Source organism: Hemicordylus capensis, chromosome 4 (genome assembly GCF_027244095.1).
Source record: "Hemicordylus capensis ecotype Gifberg chromosome 4, rHemCap1.1.pri, whole genome shotgun sequence".
Lineage (NCBI taxonomy): Eukaryota > Metazoa > Chordata > Lepidosauria > Squamata > Cordylidae > Hemicordylus > Hemicordylus capensis.
The window spans coordinates 51620560-51642675 of NC_069660.1; the positions used below are offsets into that span (position 1 = coordinate 51620560).

A 22116-nucleotide genomic window follows, 5' to 3' on the forward strand; every position below is an offset into this window, starting at 1 on the left:
ACTGATTTCTTAAAGATTTAATGGAGTTTACGCATCTTCAAAGTTCTTCCCCATAGCAAATGGTGGAGGTTTCAGCAGCCACATAACTGCACTTGGGGGGCACCGGGGGGGCCCAGAGCAAGTGGTGATGTAGAGCACATAGGGTGCCAACCACCCCCATGAGTTGCTAACTCATGGGGTACTGGGTTCTGTTGTTTCTAAGATGTTTTGATTATAAATTCTCTGGTAGCATATTAGAGTGGATTCATGGTTTGTCATTGAAAATCTCATATGCTACCAGAGAATCTACACTCAGAACACCTCAGAAACAACAGAACCTAACACCCCATGGGTTAGCAACCCATGGGGATGGTTGGCACACTATGTGCACTACACCACCACTCGCTACCAGCCACCCCAGTGCCCCCCAGGTGGAGTTATGGGTCTGCTGAAACCTCCATTATTCCCTATGGGGAAAACTTTAAAGACATGTAAACCTCAACGATTCCTAAGAAATCATCCCTTTGCCCTATTCCTTTGGAAGCTGGGTTGTAGCAGGCACCCCTTGGGGCACTGCCACCCAACCCACTATTTTGCCCCTCAGCCCCCCTTTCTGCTCCTTTCTGCAAAGACATGTGAACTTCAGAAATTCTTTAAAAATCAGCCCTTTCCCCAATTCCTTTGGAATCTGGGTGGGAGCAGGCACACATTGGGGCACTACCACTTGACCCATTATTCTGCCCCAAAGCCTCCTTTCTGCCCCAAACCCACCCCAAATAACATCAACATCACACATCAACAACAACAGCAGAGCTTTTCCAAAAAAACCCAAAACAGGCAGATTTCCAAAGGTCATGCACATCCACCCCCTCCCCTGGAAATGCAATTGATCTACACACAACAGTGTGAAACAACAATAATGAAATGCACACTGCCCCCATGCAGTGTGCACACTACCCCACTGGCCAATGAGGGTAAATTTTACCCTTAAATTTCCTTAAAAGCAATAAGGAGGCAATTGCCAGAAGATCAGCCCATGTTTTCGCTGGCCAATCTGCAGGCTGGAAGGGCCAGAAATTCAAACAGATGTCAAAACTCAAAATGGAGACTGAAGGAGAAAGACTTTTCATGATTGCAAAATGGAGTTCCAAAACAGCTGAAACAACAAAACGTTTTGTATCCGAAACAGGGACATTTTGTTTCGGCTACAAAATTTTCTGTTTTGAGCACTGGGTGTTTTGTTTTGGCTACAAAACAGCCGAAACGGCCTGTTTTGTGCACAAAATGTTTTGTATCCAAAATGAAATGCACACCCCTACTTAAAAGTGGCAATGAAAAAAGATGGGTTTGCAAGCCTTGGCCAGCAGTTTGCAAGCCTTGGTTTGCAAGCCTTGGCCACTGTGAAAACCTATGCTCCACATAGCCAGGGAGTCACATCACACTGGGAAGAAGCACAGAAGCCTGCAGGAGTGTGTGGACTGTGAGTAAGATGGCCTTAGAGGCTTGCGTAGAAGCTTTAAAAATCATAGACTCTACTACCATCTAGAAAGCCTCTCTGTCACCTCTCACGGCCAGCACTGGCTTTAGAAGACCTATTTGGAATAGTTTGGCAGCCTTCTGTGTCAGAGCTTTCATCCAAACTGACCATTAGCCCTACAAGGAAAAGATCCTCTCCTTTTTCCTCCAGCAATTTTTTTTGGACCCTACCTTGTTTTTTTATGTGTGCCACATCCTTGGTGACAGCAGCTTTCTCACTGAGGCCACAGGGGTTCTCAGAGAAGACCCGGAAGGTGTAGCTGTTGCCGATGATGAGATCAGACACAGTGCAGCTGGTGCGGTTGTAGTGCTCCAGAACTGTGAACCATTGCTGGAATGCAGGAAAGGCCCATTGTTAAACCTATAAGTGTTCAGGGTCACAGGGCTGCCCAATAAACTTCATCGGAGACACACCTGCTGAACAGGCCAGGTGCAGGAGCAAAACATTCACAAGCCAAGAAAAACAGAACGAAGGTTGATTGGCTTGGATAGGACTCAATTGGGAGCCTGGGCCATGCTAGGCATGATGGGAGACATATGTGTGATTAAGCAAACATGGCTGCCCCATCACACCTCATAAAAAGCAGGGGTGAGGGGTTTAATTTTAACATCAAATTAGTTTTATGTAATTAAAGATAGCTGAACCTTCCTCTAACTTGGATCTCTGGTTGGTCCAGGCACTTTTCTTCTTACCTGGCTGGCTCTGGTATCAGAATCTAGCTGAGATAAAAATGCTAGGGGGAGGCAGAGCAGAAGAGGGGGAGGACTCAGCTCTCCTCACCACATTACCCTTTGATGTACAAATTAGACATCCCCAACCCCAGATATATTATTACTATATTATAATTACTATTATCTCTATATAACATTCACTAAGAAATACCCGTGGCTAATCCCATGCGTGGCAGCTCTCACAAGATTTTGTGAGGGGGAGGAGGGGGAGAGGAAGGCGAGAGGCCAGCAAATTTTCCTCATTGCTCATGTGAATGACCTCATTCTCTTCTTTGCTAGCACACTCCAAAAAAATCTAATGGAGGATTAGCGAAGCTAACATTCTCAAGGGAAAGATTTGTTGCACTAAATATGGATATATGCCAACTTCACACCTTGCCTCCAATGTGCTTTCCATGTTGGACTAGAACCTAAGCCTCTTTAAACAGCCCTAAATGGCATGAAAAACAAGCACTGCAGAGCAAAATTTGTGGCTAACTTGAACATTCAGTGCTTTCTCAATATCTGCTCTCAGTATGCACTTAGCCTTCTCACTGCCTCTCCAAGCTGCCACCTTTTCAGGAGACGGAAAGGAGCCTTTAGTCCTAGTCAAACAGCAGCACTGAATCCCCTGAGCTATCACAGACCTAAGAGAAAGCCTCAGGCAAGTTAAACCTGTGATACCAAAGGAGATCTCTTGGCTGTGGATTGGTGGCAGTTGCTGACACACACAAATAAGAAAATGAATAAGCAGTTGCTGACACAACAGACAACAGTTGTCTTCACATTCAGATCACAGGCTCTTGCGATTTCTGTTCTACTTGACATTTCTCTCCAATCCTGCACCCAGACGGATGTCATTCAGCAGGGAAGACTCTTTGAACAGATGCCTGAAGAGGTCCAAGCAGGAATTCTTATTGTTTCAATAACTAAAAAACGAGCACATTTAGAGCTTCGCTGCCTGCTCTGCTAACACTGCCCCTGGACACTGACGTCAGCCATCATTCAGCCAGCTGCCACCCAGTTAGCTATTCCAAGCTCCTTATGGCTTTGATTTGCATCCAAATATCGATGTCTGCCAGGGTGGCGATCATTTCACAAGAACCATTGACTCCTCTGTGCTAGGTAGGTAACAGATTTTTTCCAGCAATTTCTAAATTTTCCTCTCATTCTTTTAGATGTCTTTCCTCATCCATGGCAGTTGCTAGACCATGTCTTTTTTGGCCCTTCATGGTGTAGGCCCACCTCATGTAGCAGGAGACAGCACGTGTCAGATACTTCCAGTGACGTAGGGTCTGACAAGGCCACGGGGCGGCAGGGAGGTTCGCTGCTGCCCCAACAGACCCTTTGCTAACAGAGCTCTGGAGGGGGGAAAGTGGAGGAAGGGCTAAGCACACCCTCCCCCACCTTTAAACCCCCTGCCTTCGAACCGGCAGAACCGCCGGTCCTTTGAACCGGTTCGGAGGCCCTTAAAGGGCCTCCAAACCGGTTCCATGCACATCCCTAGAGCACCCTTCTTGTTGCCCTCACTGCTGAACCTGCAGTTTAAATCCCATCCCCAAGGCAATGGGGGAGGGGGGCTAGGATAAGTTGGCAGGCAAAGCAATGCTGGCAGTGGGGGACAGGCCAGGATGCCCATAACCATCACCCCATTGTGGAGGCACTCCCTGAAGCCATTGCCTCAGCTGGAACCATCTAGCTGAGCGTTGCCTGCACTGTCAGCAGCTCTCCAGGGCTTCAAACAAGGGTCTTTCCTAGCCTTATCTGGAGATGCCAGGGATTGAACCTGGGACCTTCTGCATGCAAAGCGGGTACCCCACCACTGAGCTATGGCCCCATCCCATCCCTGTGGTTCCTGTCTTAGATAGACCAGTCGACAGAGGATCATGCTAGACTAGGATCAAAAAGGTCCAGTGGATGAAGTATTTGTTTAGCTAAGCTATGGAAGACCCATATTCAAATCCCTGCTCAGCCAAGGCTTCTAAAAAATCCTTTGGTAAATTCTTTCCCAGCATAAATAAATTCATTTATTTATTTATTTCCCAGGGACCGCCTGCTCCCAAGGGTTGCTGCCCGCTCAACGAGGTCATCTGAGGGGGCTCTGCTCCGGGTGCCGACAATGAGGGAGTCTCGGTTGCCGTGCACGCAGGACAGGGCCTTCTCTGTTGCTGCCCCCAGACTCTGGAATGCTCTCCCGGTGGCTATTCACTCCTCGGTCTCCATCACAGCTTTTAGAAAAAGTGTAAAATCTTGGCTTTTTGCCCAGGCATTTATTTGATTCTCTGCTACTGCTCTTTATAGTCTGTATTGCCTTTATGCTTTTGTTTTAAATTTTTAATCAGATTTGTTTAATTTTTTTCACTTAATATTTAATTGTGTCTTTTTTACCATCTTGTGTTTAAATTTTTTCTGTAAACCACCTTGGGATTGATTTAATGAAAGGCGGTATATAAATTTAACAATCAATCAATCAATCAATCAATAACCCACCCGGAAGGTTGTTGCTAAGGATCAAAGACATTCAAGTTCTACAGCACTTTGTATGCTGCAAAGTACTACATAAAATATTTTTTTTAATTAATTAATGGAATCTCAAGCAGTCCTTGCTAAACAGGAAGTTAAGAGGGGGCTGTTTTGCTAATTTTTACAAATATGTTTATTTGTAGGAAGTACAAACAACTCAGATGATATACTTGAGAACGTCTTCATTTCCCTACATCAAAGTCCATATAGTGCTCAAATCAAGTGTCAGATGGCATCAAATCAAGTGTCAGATGGCATCAAATCAAGTGTTAGATGGAATTGTCAATTAACTGAAATTAAAGCCCCTAATTAATTAATATATTAATAAATAATTATTATGTAATGGCACACAGCGCTATGCATTAATATGATGATCTATGGTGATAACTAGAGGACCCACCACTAGCCCTTGCATCTTCAACGCCCAGCTGCCCCTTTTGCTGGGCCATGTTCCTCCCAGCTCCCTGTGCTTACCTTAGTCTTCATTTCTGCTTTTTGGACTGTGTAACCCTTGAGATCAGCATTGCCACTATCTTTGGGTGGGCTCCATTCCAGTGCCACATTAAAGCCCCATGCATCCACCAACTTCAGGTTCTCAGGTGGGCCTGGTCTCTCTGAAAAGGAATGAGCCATGTTATTGTTGAAGCGCCATTGCGATGCTGTCTACCAGTGCACAAGGAACAGCGACGCTGCAGGAAGCACTGGATAACACAGACAATTCAGGGCCAAACTAGACATTGAGGCTAATCTCATGTGCAACCTAACTCAGGCTAGAGAAGCCCAGCCTAGGTCAGGCTGTGCTTGAAAACTGCCAGGATCAGGCCCTATCCCAGTGGGGCAGCACTGCCTAGCCCTGCTTCTTAGCCCAGCTTTTAGCTGAGGTTACGGAGAAGTTTTAGCTCCCTTAACCCCAACTTCCTGCTCTTGTGCAACTTTGGGCTGCTTCCAGCCTGGCCACACAGAAAGACGGACGCCTAGAGCGCCCGTCTCCTGGAGGAATCCTCCGATGCATCATGCATGTCGCGCAGTGTATTATGGGATCTCTTCAGGCTGGGATGCATCATCCTGGCCTCCGGAGCTCCACACTGCGCCATGCAGTGTGAATTGTCTAGGAGTACAGTCCACGTTCCCAGAAAGGTCAAGTGCCCATCTGGGGGGAAGGTGAATTAAACAAGACTTTCCTCCCACCCACCACCACCACTTTGCCCACCCGGTCGTGTGAACAACCTCATTATGTTACATGCATAGTTTGTCTCTGTGCATTTGGTTTTTTTAAAGTTAAATAGAAGTTGCAAGTAGGCAATCAAGTTCGACCATGGCAATGGTGTGTGTGTGTGTGCGCGCGTGCACACTGCATGAAAATGGTGCCTCTGAAGTTTCTATTTGCCTTGGAAGGAAAGCTCCCAGGCAGGGGCATAAGTATAACAGGCCAAGGGGAGACAGTTGTCTGCCTTGCCCCCCCCGAGGCAAGTCACATGACTGACTCCCCCAGCCGTGCACCCGCCCGGGCTTCCTTCAGTTGTATTCAACCTCCAAAACTGATGTGGGTGTTAAGACCTGGAGCTACCAGAACAGCATGTACCATTCTCTAGCACCATTAAATGACTTGCATCACCCACAATTTATAAAACCTGTGTCGGGGGGGGCACTTTAAAATCTTGTCTCTGGGCCCACTCCAACCTTGCTACGCCCCTGCTCCCAGGGGATCAATGGAAACATCCCACCCAGAGCTAACAATGGTTTCAGAAGTGTTGATATCAGGACTAGGGATGTGCATGAACCGGTTCAGCACTTTATTCCTAGAACACCAAACCGGTTCGGAAACTTCGCGTTCAAACTGGTTCGAATGCTGGGGGGTGGGTTGCTTTAAGGCGTGGGGAAGGAGCCCATACCTCCCCTGCTGAGCTTCCCCTTCCAGCGCTGCTTCAAAAACCACTGGTGCAGGTCAGCTGTATACCCTCTTGCCGCCCCAGTCAGCGTAAAACCAGAAGTAGCGGACGCTCAGGCATGGGCGTGATGTACACCCACCACTTCCGGTTTTACACTGACCAAGGCTGCAAGAGGGTATACAGCCGCCCCGCACCAGTAGTTTTTGAAGTGGCACCGGAAGGGGAAGCATGGCAGGGGAGGTAAGGGCACCCTCCCCATGCCTTAAAGCGACCCCCCACCTCCCGGATGTGTACGAAATGGGTTCCATGCACACCCCTAATCAGGACGGCAGCAAGGTGCAAATGGATTAAACACCACCTCCCTGTATACCAGTCTCCATCCTGATCAGCACCCCCTATCCATGTTGCTATTTAGCAACAAAAACAAAAATGCAAGTTTTCATAGTTCAAACTATGAAAGTAATGAAAGTAATGTATTTTGACCCTCAGCCTCTCAGAAGGAGAACATCTATAAGCATGTTGGAATATATGCACCCATCATGAACTGTCCCTTCAGCCTCATCTTCTTACTCAACTTTAACTTCCATACCAGAAACAACAACAGACTTTAATTCTTCAGTGTGTTTCCCTCCTCCCATCCAGTCAGGTAATGAAGTCAAGCACATCATCTCAGTAAACAACACCCTTGTGGCATATAAGTGACACAATCCAATGCCAAATAATTCCAGACCCAGCTAGCTACTATAACTGGAAAAGGTATTTTGTGAGCTCTTCCTCAGGGGCGTAGGAGAGTGGGCCAGTGTTCACATAGTGAACACAGCTGGCCGCCCCACTCATGGTGGCACTCCCCCACCCTGGTGGTGTGTGTGTTCACGCGCATCCCCCACTCACTCCCCACTGTCAGGAGGGGCTGCTGAGCTCCCCTGTCCTCCAGGGTGGGGCTCCTGCCACAGCCACCACTAACCAACTGGAGGGAGGGGGCGTCCTGGCAGTTCCTCCCAGATGCTTGGTGGCTCCCAGACACAGGGCATGACAGGCCCTGCTGTTCCTACAGAGCATCTTGCTTCATAAGATTTGGTATCAGGGCTGGTCATCCTTTAGGAACTAAATCAAACCCTTTCATTGCCCTTACCAATCACCTGGAGATCAATGGTGGCCTTGTCTTCTAGTTCATCTAAGATCTTAACATTTATTTCATATTTTCCAGAATCCTTGCGCTGTGCTTCACGGATGAAGAAGACAGAGTCCCTGTCACTGTTGCGAATATTCACCCGCTTGGGATCCAGAGGTTGGCCTTCTTTGGTCCAGGTCAACTGAGGCTTTGGTTTTCCCTAGGGAAGGTGAATTGAACAATATTTGCTGCAGTTCTGTTTTGCTCTACTCAACTGGACAAGTATCATCTGCAGTAATGGGCACCTGATGGTCTTCCATGATGATGGAAGAGACAAAAGTTTGGGGCGGTGCACAAATTTGATGAATAAAAGAAATAAATAAATGATCTGGGATAGGCATATACTTAGCAAACACTAAGCCAGTGCAAATAGCAAGTATTCATTTTGGTGTTCAGATCTGGTATTCAGAGCATCTACTATTGCCTCCCCTTATTTGTATTTGGATCTAAATATTCGGTTGTCTGAGTATTCATCTATTAGATATAATGAGAAAAAACTAAAATGCCTATAATAGCTTTACAAGTGGCCCTCTTTATACATGGTTTTGGCACTCCAGTTTTGCATATCCACGGTCAATCAATATATACCCAACCTCGTTATCTGCAGTACACAGTTTCATGTATCCACAGTTTTCAGCAGCACAGTTCTGCCCTTACATGGCTGTGCTCTTGCTGCATGTTCTTATAGGTTGCAAGGAGGATGGTGGAGTGCCTTTGTCTTCATATTTAGAGCTTTTTTTGCTTCTAAAAGCCATTTTGGGTAGCATTTGGCAATCTTGGGTGGCCTTAGGGAGCCAGTGAAAGCCTTTAGGAACCTTTTTTGAGCCATTGCTGTGGAGCTTCTTGGAGCCATTTTCTAGAGCTTCTTGAAGCATTGTGCTGCCCTCGTAAGATCTAATTATCACTTTTAATTTTGATGAATTTTTATTTTTCAATTAAAAATACAAATTTAAAAATTAATTTTAATATTGAGAATTACAGTATTGTTTTATTTAATTTAACTGAAAATACAATTTTAATTATCCACTGAAAATTGATTCTCCTCTCATTCCTTGACGTTTACTTGAAATTGATTAAATTTTGTGCTGCCTCTTTGGCCAACCTGCCAACCAAACAGGCCAGTAGGGATCTGCATGCATGGAACTAGTTTGGAGGCCCTTTTACGGACCTCCAAACTGGTTTGAATGTCCGGCGGTTCTGCTGGTTTGAAGGTTGGAGGGATACCTATAAGGACCCAGGAGGGTGCTCCCCCCACCCCCGTATTTCCCCCACCCCCTCTGTCATTACATTTAGTCCAGCGAGACAACAGCGTACCTCCTTGCTGCCCTGGTATGTCGCGAACCGGAAGTGGCCAGAAGTTTCCACTATACATGTCTGCTGTGGAAGTGTCTGGCCATGATGTACCGGGGCAGCAAGGAGGTACACTGCCGCCCCACGGGACCGATTTTAATGTCAGCGCCAGCGGGGGAAATGCGGTGCAGGGGGAGAGCACCCTCCCTGGTCCTTAAAGGTATCCTCCCATCTTCAAACCGGCAGTCGCTGGTTCCGTGCACACCACTACAGACCAGGGGTTTGTGCTAAGTGCTGGACTTCAACTGTGGAGTGAGGAAACTTCATGATTATGCATTACTGGGGGAGCTGGGAGGCATTGCTGGAGGAGCTAGAAGATCTGAGGTGGCCAAGGTACAGTGCTGTGCTCCATTATTTTTTCTGCTTATACCCTGTCTTTTCAGTGATTTTTCGGTCATTTTCCTGGGCTCTGGAACCTAACCTAAGAGACTTGAGTTTTGGGTGGTATACAAATGTGTTAAATCAATAAAATAATAACACCCCCTGCCCATTCTCATTAACTTAAGGTTTCATTATTTGTGGTTTCATTATCCATAGCTGTAGGCCAGAATGGAACCCCCGCGAATACTGAGGGGCACCTGTATTTTGCAAAATGAGATGAAAACAACAGGAATGGTGGTAGCTCATTAAGTGGGCATGAAGCCTACTATTTTTCAAGTAAATAGGTGCAGTGGTTTCCTTAAAAAAAAAAAATTAAAAAAAGAATAAAAGCTTTATAATTTATTTTCATTAGTCTCCAGGGGTGACAATAGCAGAGAATGGTAGCCTGTTCTGAGGCTATTATACCTGCAACACATCAAGCAAATAGATGCAGAGGATTCTGTGAAGGAAAACCTTTTAAAAAAATTAGAAGTGGTTTGGTTTCAGGTGGAATGGGATTAAAACAGTTTCTTCTAAGGACATTATAACAGCTCAGCAAGTTGTAGACAGCAGAGTCAGAGTTTACACAGCGTGATGTGTTTTTTCTATGTCCCTCCCTCAAAGCACTGTAAATAAGACGGAACAGAGGAGGAGAGTGAAGTGAGTGGCTAGCTTCATGAGTCTCAGCCCCTCAGCATTTTTAATATATGGAACATCATTCCCTCCCTTTGTCAGTTTTCAAGGGATATATTGTTTGCCAGAAGAAAAAGGGAGGGGGGGGGAAACTCCAAATATCAAAATAGGCTCTGAATGTCTTCAAATATATTTGGACTCTACAAACACTACTTCGAGTTGGAGCTATTTGGAGCCCTAATTATTTGTATTGGGTATTTAATGGGCTATTTGGATAGGATATCACCGAATATGAATAGCCAGCCAAATATTTGCACAGCTCAAAACGCTATAAAGTAAGATGGCTGTGACAAGATTTTAGAAGATGCCTGGATTCATGAGTCTAGTGGATAAGAGTTCACAGCTTTTCATCCTAAAGATGAAAACCTTATTGGAAAAGACCACAAATGTTACCCTAGAAACCAATGGTTGACATGATGTGCAGCCTAATGAGAGTGGAGCAAGAGCTCTGTCCTTGCAAGAAGCAACTTAACAGCATGCAAGGCTTAATTCACAGCGCTGGGCACATGAAAGGGGAAGCAATTTTCACTTCTCTCCCCTCCCTGAAAAGCCCTTTTTGCATCCAGCAATATGTCTGTGAGAGTTGTGCGGCTTTCACTGACATATTGCTAGACGCAAAAAGGGCTTTTGTGGGGAGTGGAGAGAAGTAATAATTGCTTCCCCCTCCAGCCACTCAGCACTGCAAAGCAAGCCTTGTGCATGTTAGTTAAGTCGCTCCTTGCTCTGCCCTCATAAGGCTGTGCAGCATGTCAGCCATTGTTCCGATTGTTCTGAATATGACTTCTCTGTGATGCAAAACACCAGCACATTTTTCAGATTCTTATTCACCAAGAGAGGACAGTCTCAAACATATTTGTTAACATAAATTCCTTGAGCAGCAATATTTCATCTTTGCAGGGGCTGCAGCAATATTACCAGTATTTTTTTTAATGACTCTTGTGGATTAATGTCAATGTTTGTGCATGAGCATGCAAGTTTTCATATGGAGGTTTTTCCCTAAAAGGAATGGAGTCTGAGCTTGGCCCATCCCCATTACTTCGCCAAAAAAAGAAAGAAAGAGAAAAGGAAAAGAAAGAAAAAAGAGACAACGGAAGTTTGCATGAATGTATATCAAATTAAGTTACTTTTGGCAGCTGCCCCTTTAAGGAATGGCCTCATTCTACAGCAAACACCTGTCTGCAAATGCATTTACCAAGAACCAAATGAAATGCATGGAGTGCTACACTCTGTTATAAGCTTCCTTATGCCATTCCATATGGCTTGCGCTTGCTATTTTTGGTAGTGTGCTATTTTAGGCTGTGGGCCACAACCTCCCAACAATAGTGCTGAGCTGGAGTATATTGCCTCTGCCTTATTGGTGTGGACAGCAGGCTTATTACAGTGTAGAAGTACTCCATTAGTTAAAGATTCTTTCAGTCAGAGGAAGATAATGTCAATGTTTGTGCATGAGCATGCAAGTTTTCATATGGAGGTTTTTCCCTAAAAGGACTGAACTCTGAGCCTTGCCCATCCCAAGATTCAGTGTCAGTGCTGGGGAAATTGAAATGCGAAATGACAAGTTTTCATCAGTTGTTCTGGAATTAGGAGGCTGTCAAGAAAGCAACGGGTTTTGCATGATTCACAATGTGCAAATAAAAGACCTTTGGCTAACAGAAAGACTAGCTTTGGAGAACACAGCTTGGGCTTGTTTATACATTACAGTCTAGGTTTCAGTGGCTTGTGCAGTACTCTTGTTTGCCCCCCTGATTCGTCCTGATGTGAATCTCTTCTCAGGCTCTAAGATTTCCTTTCTTCTAGGCCATTGCTCCTCACATTCTCTGGATAACCCTAGTTCACACAGTCAGCTGAACTTCTTTCTAAAACGTCATCGCTAATTTAAGCCTGGACAGACAACTCTGTCACTGATCCTGTTTTACTTGCTGAAATCTTCTGCTCCCTGAGTTTCATCTCAGAACTTGTCTCACCTAGATGTGTGTCTACAACCATTATGTGGCCTTAGTCTCTCCACTATTGTCAGTTTCTGAATCTATAGTCAAAAGGCTTTTCTTCAGACAAGACCCAAAGGGCAATAAACATTGCCATGGTACATGATCCACATACCCGAAAAGGAATCATCAGGTTCACCACCTGTCCCACAGTCCTCATGTACAAATCTCTCAAGTAGCGTGGCAGACGGATCTTGGGATGCTCTGGACAAAACAAAATCATATCAAGTTGTCAGTGGTATTGCAGGATTTTGTCATAGGATGGCTTCACAGGTAACAGTGGCAAGTAAGTACCGAAGAGCCAGTTCCTCCCACTATTACCGTCGCTTCTGTGACATCTGAGCCTGCCAGTAGAGAAGGTGGAGAATATCATTAACTCACCTCAGTCTGACATTTGGAATCAGACTTTGGAAGCTGGCTTGACAAAGTCAGGATGTGGTGGGTTACCAATATTGGTGGGTTCATACATCACGGAAAGAGCAGCAGTAGTGGGAGCATGCATGAGGCAAGTACTGGCAGCTCCTCCAAACTTACTTGCTGCTATTACTTGCCGCTGTTATGTGTGAAGCAGCCCATAGAATCACAGATGAATCACTTTAGTCTGAAACCCACAAGGAAGTGTTAAGCCCCCTGCTGGAAGATGCAGGCTCCAGAAGGCCTCAACCAGGGGCATAGCTAGGGGAGAGGGGGCCCGTGTTGATTCTTCTCCCCAGCGGCCCCTCGGAGTGAGGGAGATAATGAAGAAAATAGGGAGGGGTGAAGCTGAGGGACCCTCAGGAGCTGGGGGCCCCGGGTTCTTTGAATCCATCCGCTCAATTATAGCTACACCCCTGACATCAACTCTTTGCACTGGCAACCATACTGACCACTAGGGGCATTAAGGAACAGAAATAGGGAGTAAGGGCATCCTCTCTGTCTACTCTCTATCTCTGTTCTTATTCCCCTTTGTTAGTCTCATTCTCTCATCTGAGGGACAGACTTCTATCCTCTCCTTCTTCCCTGTACATTATGAAGCTAGCAGCAGGGATATAGACTATCTCTATCAGATAAGTATTTCCTAAATAAATACCTTTACTGTGAACTTTAATTATGTGTCTCCAGAGTGCAGATAATCTTAATTTGCTGTGCTTCTTTCACCAATGCACAATCTGCTGCTATTAGGGACTATTTTAACTGTCCCTCCAGCACACACACACACACACACACACACACACACACACATCTAAGATGTTTAAATTCCGCCACTCAGGTAGATTCCACAGCATTTTGGAGGTAGAACAAAACAACTATCTCATATTTCATACATAGCATGGCTAACATCATGGAGGGAACATTTTCCTTAGCAAAGCAACATTTGTTTCTTGGACTAGAAACAAACTCAAGGAGGCAAATTATGGAGACTTTTCTACCACAGTCCGGAGAGTGAAGATAAGGCTGAGATCTGGCTAAGGCTCCGAAGAGAGAGACTTGCCTTTGCCCGTTATTAACTGGCACACTTATAATCTGCCCCCAGCAGTGATGACACAGGTCAGGCAAGAACTTTTAAAAATCACAAAGATGAGACACCCGCTTAATTGTTATGATTCTCCATGGATGGAGAACTATGGCCAGCACTTGCAAACAATGCCAAGCATGCATACCATAATTCTTCCAACATCACTCAATCACAGTTTAAGCAGCCTTAGATACTTGCCCAACTCACAACACTCCATGATATGCAAGGACACATCTATGGCCAGTCACATGCCTCATGATGGCAATGCATCTTTCTGGCGTTATCCTCCACATTATGTTGACACAGATCCCTTCCCAATCTGGCATCAAAGGTAAGCTAGCCATAATTGCCACATTTGTGCTGTAGTGACTCAATGTCTTACGTGAGAATGAATACATTCATCAGTTCTGGGACTCAAACATGACAGATGTTGACATTCCGGAATGAGGAATGAAGGGGAAATTAATAGCTCTAATGAGCAGGCAGAACTTTGCAAAGTCCTGGAATAGTTTCCAAATTTGTAATCAAATGTGCTATGTCCTGCTTGACAAATTACAATTGTAAATTCTAGGCGCAATTATAAGATGTTCTCACAAGTACAGCCATTTCAAGTTCTAACCTTCCCCATTCTTAGCGGACGTTTTAGCAGAGAAGACATGGGAGCAGGAAGCTCAAAACATCTCTGTACTTTTTTTTATCTCATCCAAAACAAAACTTGCACATTTGTCTACTGAGAGAAAATGTGGAAGCCTTATTGCATTCAAGACAAAGAAGCATGGAGACAGGAAGTTCAAGACTCTTGGGATTCTGGCTATCCTGGCCTTTCTGTCACATCTGAAGCTGCTCTAGTGTAAAATTAGATGTTATTATTAAGCATGCAATTGAGGCTAGTATGCTTGTTTTTTATTTAATAGTGGCTGAATTGGGACCCTGTGGACTGGGACCATCACATGGTGTGTGTGTGTGTGTGTGTGTGTGTGTGTGTGTGTGTGTGTGTGTGTGTGTGTGTAATGCTTTGCCCCACCATGGTACTGATTTGGATTGTATGGCTGCTATTTACCCTGGGGAGAAAGCTCTCCCTTTTAGAACTGTGGCAAGACAAAAGGTTAGATCCTTCCTCTCCTATAGTCCCAGTCCACAAGGGCATGATCTGGTTGCTATTTACTGAATAAAAACAAGCATGTTTATCCCAACCATGTGCTTGAACTACTGTCTAGTTTGATCCCAAGTGGCAATCTCTCTCTGCATCCTGGCTTCGGTTTACTGCACTCTACACACTGTCACTTATTAAAGCACAGGACAAGGATGATGTTCCTGGCAAAGACTTTAAATGTAGGCCTTAATGGCAGCTGTCTGTTATTGTAGACTTTTTGGTTCTGTGATTTAACAGAAAGTGGATGTTCCAGCTGCAATGCAAGCATTGTATAGTCTATATATTTAAAAGGGTGACAGAGTAAACTATAGGCCACGTTTGACTGATATTATAGCCAAACTATATGCCAAATACTTATTATGTAAACTGGAGGACTGGGCATTGCTAAATAGAATCTTTTGTTGAACAGTAAGCTGGATTCCCACACAGGTATTCAATTACTGCTTTATTATACTTGTTTATTTGATTCACAAATATGTTAAAATTAAAACAACCCCTCCTTTTAGATAGCCTTTGTGGATATAAAAGTTGCCTTCATTCAATATGATTGCCAAAGAGAGGTTAAGGGAAAAACTTGTCTAAAAAAGACAAATTGGCGGACATCCAGACTAACAAAGCATGCATGCAGCATTATGCTTTCCAGACTAAAGCAGCATGGACTCATGGGGAAGGGGGTGGATTTGTGCTGATCTCCCTTTCCCTCTGAAACACACCTTCCCGGAACATATTTGTGGGTAGTACAGAGAACTTTAGAAGGAAAGGGAGATAGACAAAATTTGTCCCTCTATGTGAGTACTAACGTTGCTTCAATCTGGAATGCAGCACTGTGCACATGCACTTTCTTTGCTGCACTCAGGCTTCATTAATTGGGATATCAGCCTTCAACTATTGTTTATTATCACTAATAAAGGCTTTGTATTCGGATACATACTTGAAAGTCTGCTTTAATTGTATCTCAGCAAACAGGACCGTCTGCTTCCTTTTAGGGTTCCCCACCACCACCATGACTGGCAATTATCAGTACAGCTACTGAATGCAGACCACATGATGCTTCAATCTCATAAACAAATAGATTTGCACAGGCTGCTAGTATCTTAATATTAATTGCAAAAATGAACTTTTGAATATAAACTACGAACAAAATGAAGTTGCAGTTTTCACAAGCAGACCTTCACAAGACATGTGCAGCCTTGATCTCCAGCAAGTTATATCTTACTGCTCCCTAAGTAATCTTTTTTCAAACTCAGGTAGCTGGAAACTCCATTTTTACTGACCTAGTTAAGTCAATCTGCCCAGAATCTGCTGAAATTTTGGAGAATGATTGGGCATAAACAAGCCACTCTGTTTCGAATATATTAAAATTGAAATTATGCTCACAAGCATTGTATGGGGCAGTAATATGGGACCAATATGGGCTATGCTGTTGTTAAAAATGATAGTACAGTATGTTTACAACAGTAAACACCCCAAGAGATACATCATCAACATATTTAACATCAGAATGGGTGTTTTGCAAGTTGAGAGGAGGATTTACCATTCTATATTACTGGAATAAACTAATTAACCTGCCAGATGACAGAAAACAAAGGATCTGCTAATGAACAATTGTAATTCAACTCCACTAAACAGATCTCTTGGATAATGACAAACAGTAAAAATTATTCAGACATATGGTTTCTTAGAAATTTATTCTTTGGGTATTGCCATACTGGCTGCTAAAGCTGGATTTAAAACAAGATCAAGAGAAATATTCATCCAAGGAGATCTTTCTGGTCTTGAAATACAAATGCAATACACTAATATATTAAATGTATCAAGTACCAACATAACTATGAAAAATATTTGGATGATCTGACTAGATTTTTAATAAGAAAAACATTTACTTCATTAAGACTGCAACATGCCTTCTCCAGTCCTTAATGGGAGACATAAGAAAATCCTGTATTATTTATGCATTGTGGAGAGGGTGTTCTGGAAGATATACCAGTTTATTTTCCCCTTTACTGGAAACCTACAGGGAAAATACATTTGTTCCATCTTTGTATTGCCCTAAATTGCAATAATTTTTTTAAAAAAAATCTTTTGGCAAATGAACAAATGGAAGTGATGCAACATGTAGCTTTTTAGCTAGCAAAACAATATCAAATATATTTTGATCCAGTGACAACCTGTTGGGAATTTATCCCATGCAATAGTAAAAGACAAGCTCAGGGTGGCCAACCTGCCACTCTCCCAGCTGTTGCTGGACTACAACTCCCATCATCCCTAGCCACAGGCTGGGGGTGATGGAAGTTGCAGTCCAACAACAGCTGGAGAACCTCAGGTTGACTACTCCTGGGCTATCTGGCCAGATATGAGGGGGAAGTTTCAAGAGCAAGCACTGTCTAAGGATGCTCCTGTCTATTCCTCAAATTGTTTTCAAAGCCTACCTCAGCCTCTTGGTGGGTGAAGACTGGATGTACAGTGAAGACTGGATGTATATTATCCTCTTCTGGCATAAAAGATCTGTGTGTGAATTCCTAGAATTGGATTGGTGCTTGCTCTGCTTCTAATAGATTACTATTAGATTAATAATAGTAACTAATAGATTACTCACAGATTTATTGTTATCTAGGAAACTAGATAATAATGAATTAGAGAGAAAAGATAGCGAAAGAAACTGTGCAAGTGCTGTTGGTTGTGGGCTTTATTCTGTTTTGATATTTTAGTACTAATTGCTGTGGTTAATGCTATTCCGAAGAATTATTAAGAGTGAATTCAGACAATTATGTACCAAATGGAAATATGGTAAATAATGATCCCCCATATGACTGCATACCCACCCTCATAAATTACTATTCAGTAGATAGTTGTTTGTATTCATCCTAAGTCAGAAGGTCATGCATGCTTGCAAATGTTGCTATAGTGCATCTACTATTCTGCTGGGAGATTTGTACCAAATCATCAGAACAGCCTTTCATTTAGCCCAGCAACAAGTGTGTCTGCAAACGTCTGGGTTTTACTTTGTCACTGTTTAATATTGAGCCAACAGGATGTGTGCACATGAGCTGTCAATAGCACTTGATGGAAACATACCTTAATACGTTCCCTGGGGAAACATCATTGCGAGGTGCAAAGGAAGCATGCATGTGTGTTAAGGGCTTGTTATAGCTCTCACCAGTAACAAAATAGCAGTGCTGTAACCATATCTTGCTGTATTTGTAAATTGTCTCCTGGGCTGCAAAGGAGTTATGTTGAAGTTTAATAAAAGAGCTCTGTGTGTCTGTAAGGCTTAAACATGCAGCTGCTTCAGTTCCAGAATGGATAATGTATAGAAGTGCCCAGGATTAAAATGAGGTGGAATTATACTTCAACAACTGGGTGTATAAAGTGCAGGCAATGCACCAGGATATGCTGGAAGAGAGTCTGAGAAACCCAAATGGCCTCACCAAAAACTGAAACAGCATCGTCATCTACCCATGTATTTGGCCCTAGAATTTCTTCCTAGGACTTATCTTGGAGAAATCCAAGACTCCGAGCTAAACATGTTGTTTTACAGCTGTTTCCCTTGTACAGTAAATACTAAGTAGTCTTATGTTGGTTTAACTAAGACTTTATTCAAAAACAACTCCATTTTCTCCTCCTTTCCCTCCCTTTTCTTTCTGGCTCCATCCCCCACACTCACTACAGGATCCCCACTGGGACAAACTTCTAAAATAACAAAACATAAAAGATTACTACATAGAATACAAGACATTTCTATATAATTGTTCATGTACTTACATAGAAAGCAAGATATAGCCCACTCATTGAAAGTACCAGTTTATTTATTAGTTAATTGAAAGATTTATACCCCACTCTCAAATATGAATATTATCAGGATATCTAACAATGAATACAATACACAATAAAGCTATAGTTATTTAATATTTATTAATTTATTATTTAATAATTATTTAATAATTTAAAATTATTAATTATAATTTTTAAAATATAGAATCAGTACTGTAACCTTCATCACCCTGTTTTGGATTAACCTAAGATGAGTCTAGTGATGTGTAAAAGTCCAGTCAGATTCCTTGAAGTTAAAACAAAACTGGCCCATGTGTCTAAGCCAAAGAACAGCATATAATACTCATATGCATATTCATAGGGCTGAGGAATGGTTTCAGATGCCAGCCCTTCTTCCCATCAAACTGCGCTCATTCCCTCCGTGCCAAAACCTTAGTCTCCATATTATTATTTATTATTATTTAACAATAAAAATAAAAATTATTATTTATCAAATTTATACCCCGCCCAAACTTACGTCTCTGGGAGGCCATATCTCCCTTTGTTTTCTAGAACAATCTCTGTCGACACCCCATCAGTGCTGTTTCTACATGTCCCACACTGCACTAGAGCTGAGCTGAACTGTCATGATTTTCAATTATTCTGTTATAAGTTCTGCCCTCAGTCAGGAAGATCTTTCCCTCAAACACCTGAGTATAGTGCGCAAAAATCAAAAGCATTTCTCAAGCCTTGGACAATAAGATAATGGGGTGATCACAGCTCCAAAGAGCCAGGCAGTTCCTGAGCCTGTCAACAGAGCACATCTCAGGGGCTAATGTCCAGACTAAGGAAGTGCTGGTGCTATGTGAGAAGCAGCAGTGTTCCCAATGAGCTCTCAACTCACACAGCACTGGCACTAACATGGGGGGCAGGTGAATTTCAACAACCTCCCTTTCCCCCAGAAGCACTCCATATCACACAAAAGTACATCCCTAAAGGTTACATGATCCACAGGGGCATATTTCTGGATGGTACAGAGTGCTTCTGGGGAACAGGAGGAGGTCATCAAAATTTAACCCCCTTGCATGGTCGTCACTGTTGTCACTTAAAGTCATCACCACTAATTCTCACATAGCACTGACAATTCCTTAGTCTGGATGTTGGCCATGGAAGCTTCCCACCCTTGAAGCTGTGCCATTTCTTTTCTGATCACGCTCCCAGATAAGACGGAGCTAAAGCTTAGGCAGAGGCCCTTTAGATATGCTTTGCAAACGCTCCCTCTTCCCATGTGATTTCAGGTAGAGAGTTTAGGGCAGGGCTATTCCTAGTCACATGAATGAAACGGGTGGGGGGGGGGCAACCAAATGGAACTAAGGAAACTGTACCACCTCCAAGTTTGTTTTACCATCCTTGAGTCCCATCCAGAATGGGAATGAGACTTTACAATGTATGTCTCTATGGCAATTGCCACCTCCTTCTCCATTTCCTCCTCCCTCCATCCCTTAAATGTTACTCAGGGGCTCAGCTAAAACATACACGCCAACACACACAACATGATGATAATACTGACCTTCCTTATAGGGTGTTGAAAGAATTATTAGGTGTTGTGACTATTGACATAGCTCTTTCTTCCTACCACATCCCAAGACTAACATGAGAGTAAACACACATTTGGACCTCTGCTACGAAACAAACAGCTTGTGTGGACCTGATTTGGAGTAGAGAAGCAGGCTTGGAAAGAGGATAAATATGCCCCTTCCTTTTTGCTCTACATCACCACCCACAGTTTCTCTGTTGTTGTTGTTTTTGAAAGAACATAGCCATTGTCACTTGCATGTAAGAAAACCACAATGGTATTTTTAAAACACACAGAGAAATAGAGAGAAAGAGAAAAGCCACTTTGGGACAGGGTGATTTAGAACAGAGGAGCAGCTGGAAAAGGGGGTAGTTAACATTTTCAGCACCTGCTGCTTTTCTACTTCAAATTGCCCCCCAAGCAGCTTTTTCCATATGCATACTTACCCTTTGCGACATATGCTTCTTCCCACATTAGTTTGGCTAAAGGAGGAGAAGCGAGCAAGAGTGCTCAGTAACTATATTACCTCAACAATCCTTTCAACAACCCTATAAAATAGGCCAATGATATCACCCCCCATATTGTGCACAGGGACTTATGGCTGAGAGACAGAGACTTGTCTAAGGCCAACTGGTAAGAACATGGCTCCCCAAGATCTAAACTGGGAACTTCCCAATGTGAGCTCTTAGCTGATACAATATGTCAAACCTCAATAAAACAAATTGAAATTTATTTGTATAAATAGACCCTCAGTCTTTAAGGTCTCTAAATATTTTTTTTTAATTTGCTGAGATTGTTTTTATCTATTTTATGAGTTTTAACTGTTTTATATTGCTTTTACATTTGTTATGTTTTAACTTTGTACATTGCCTAGAAATGTCTATATCAGGCAGTACAGAAATGTGATTCTGTATAACAGAAGAGGGCTAGTCTTATGGTAGCAAGCACAACTTGTCCCCTTAGCTAAGCAGGGTCCACCCTGGTTGCATTTGAATGGGAGACTACATATGAGTATTGTAAGGTATTCCCCTTAGGGGATGGAGCCACTCTTGGAAGAGTATATAGGTTCCAAGTTCCCTCTCTGGCATCTCCAAGATAGGGATGAGAGAGATTCCTGCCTACAAGCTTGGAGAAGCCGCTGCCAGTCTGTGTACAATACTGAGCTAGATAGACCAAAGGTCTGACTTTGTATATGACAGCTTCCTATGTTCCTATGATAAATAAATAAAATAAATAAGGTGCCATAACACTTTTTGTCTGCTTGTTGCTACAGAAAAGTGCAGGCATTCGACTGGAATTTGCTCCCAGACATGTATGTAAAACAGCCCCATTAGCTGAACAGAATTAAACTAAAGAACAACTTCAATACCACATTCTGGTCACGATTTTATATTTGCAAAATCTGGGACACTTATTTATTTTTACACTTATAGCCCACTTTTCCTCCAACGAGCTCAGAGCAGTGTACATGGTTATTTTTATCTTCACAACAACCCTGTGAGGTAGGTTAGGCTGAGATATACATGACTGGCCCAGAGTCACCCTGTGAGTTTCATGGTTGATTGGGGATTTGAACTCAGGTCTTCCCGTTCCCAGTCCAACACTCTAACCACAATGAAGCTATTCTCACGACCAGCAGAAACCGGGCTAAGGGAGCCCAGCTCAATTTCTGCTGGTTATGAGAACCGATGGGAACCGTGTGGCTCCCGGCGGCAGCTCGGTGACAAGTCCATTTACGGAGCCACATCTTTAAATGAGGTAAATTGAGCGAATGCTCCATTAACCTTGTTCAGTTGATCATGTGTCAGCTGCGCACTCGCACAGTACATGACTGGGGCTCCAGGGGGCAGGGGGCCGTACGGCAGCGCTTTCCTTCACCCAACCCCACAGAGCTGCTGGGCGAAACAAGGGAGTCCAGCCGCCGCTTGTCTGGGCAGGTGATCTG

The 22116-nt window shown here is 43.5% G+C and overlaps 1 protein-coding gene across 3 annotated transcripts in view; it reads right to left on the minus strand.

Annotated features, from left to right (window-relative positions):
* The window catches only part of MYBPH (myosin binding protein H), a 51355-nt gene that overhangs the window by 13462 nt on the left and 15777 nt on the right, over positions 1 to 22116 (minus strand). For all 3 annotated transcript variants that reach the window (XM_053243368.1, XM_053243365.1, XM_053243367.1), the window contains 4 exons: positions 12313 to 12401; positions 7771 to 7969; positions 5224 to 5363; positions 1687 to 1846 (listed from right to left, as the gene is read on the minus strand). In XM_053243368.1, the coding sequence (XP_053099343.1) occupies positions 1687 to 1846; positions 5224 to 5363; positions 7771 to 7969; positions 12313 to 12401 (588 nt within the window). The remainder of the gene's footprint in view (positions 1 to 1686; positions 1847 to 5223; positions 5364 to 7770; positions 7970 to 12312; positions 12402 to 22116) is intronic.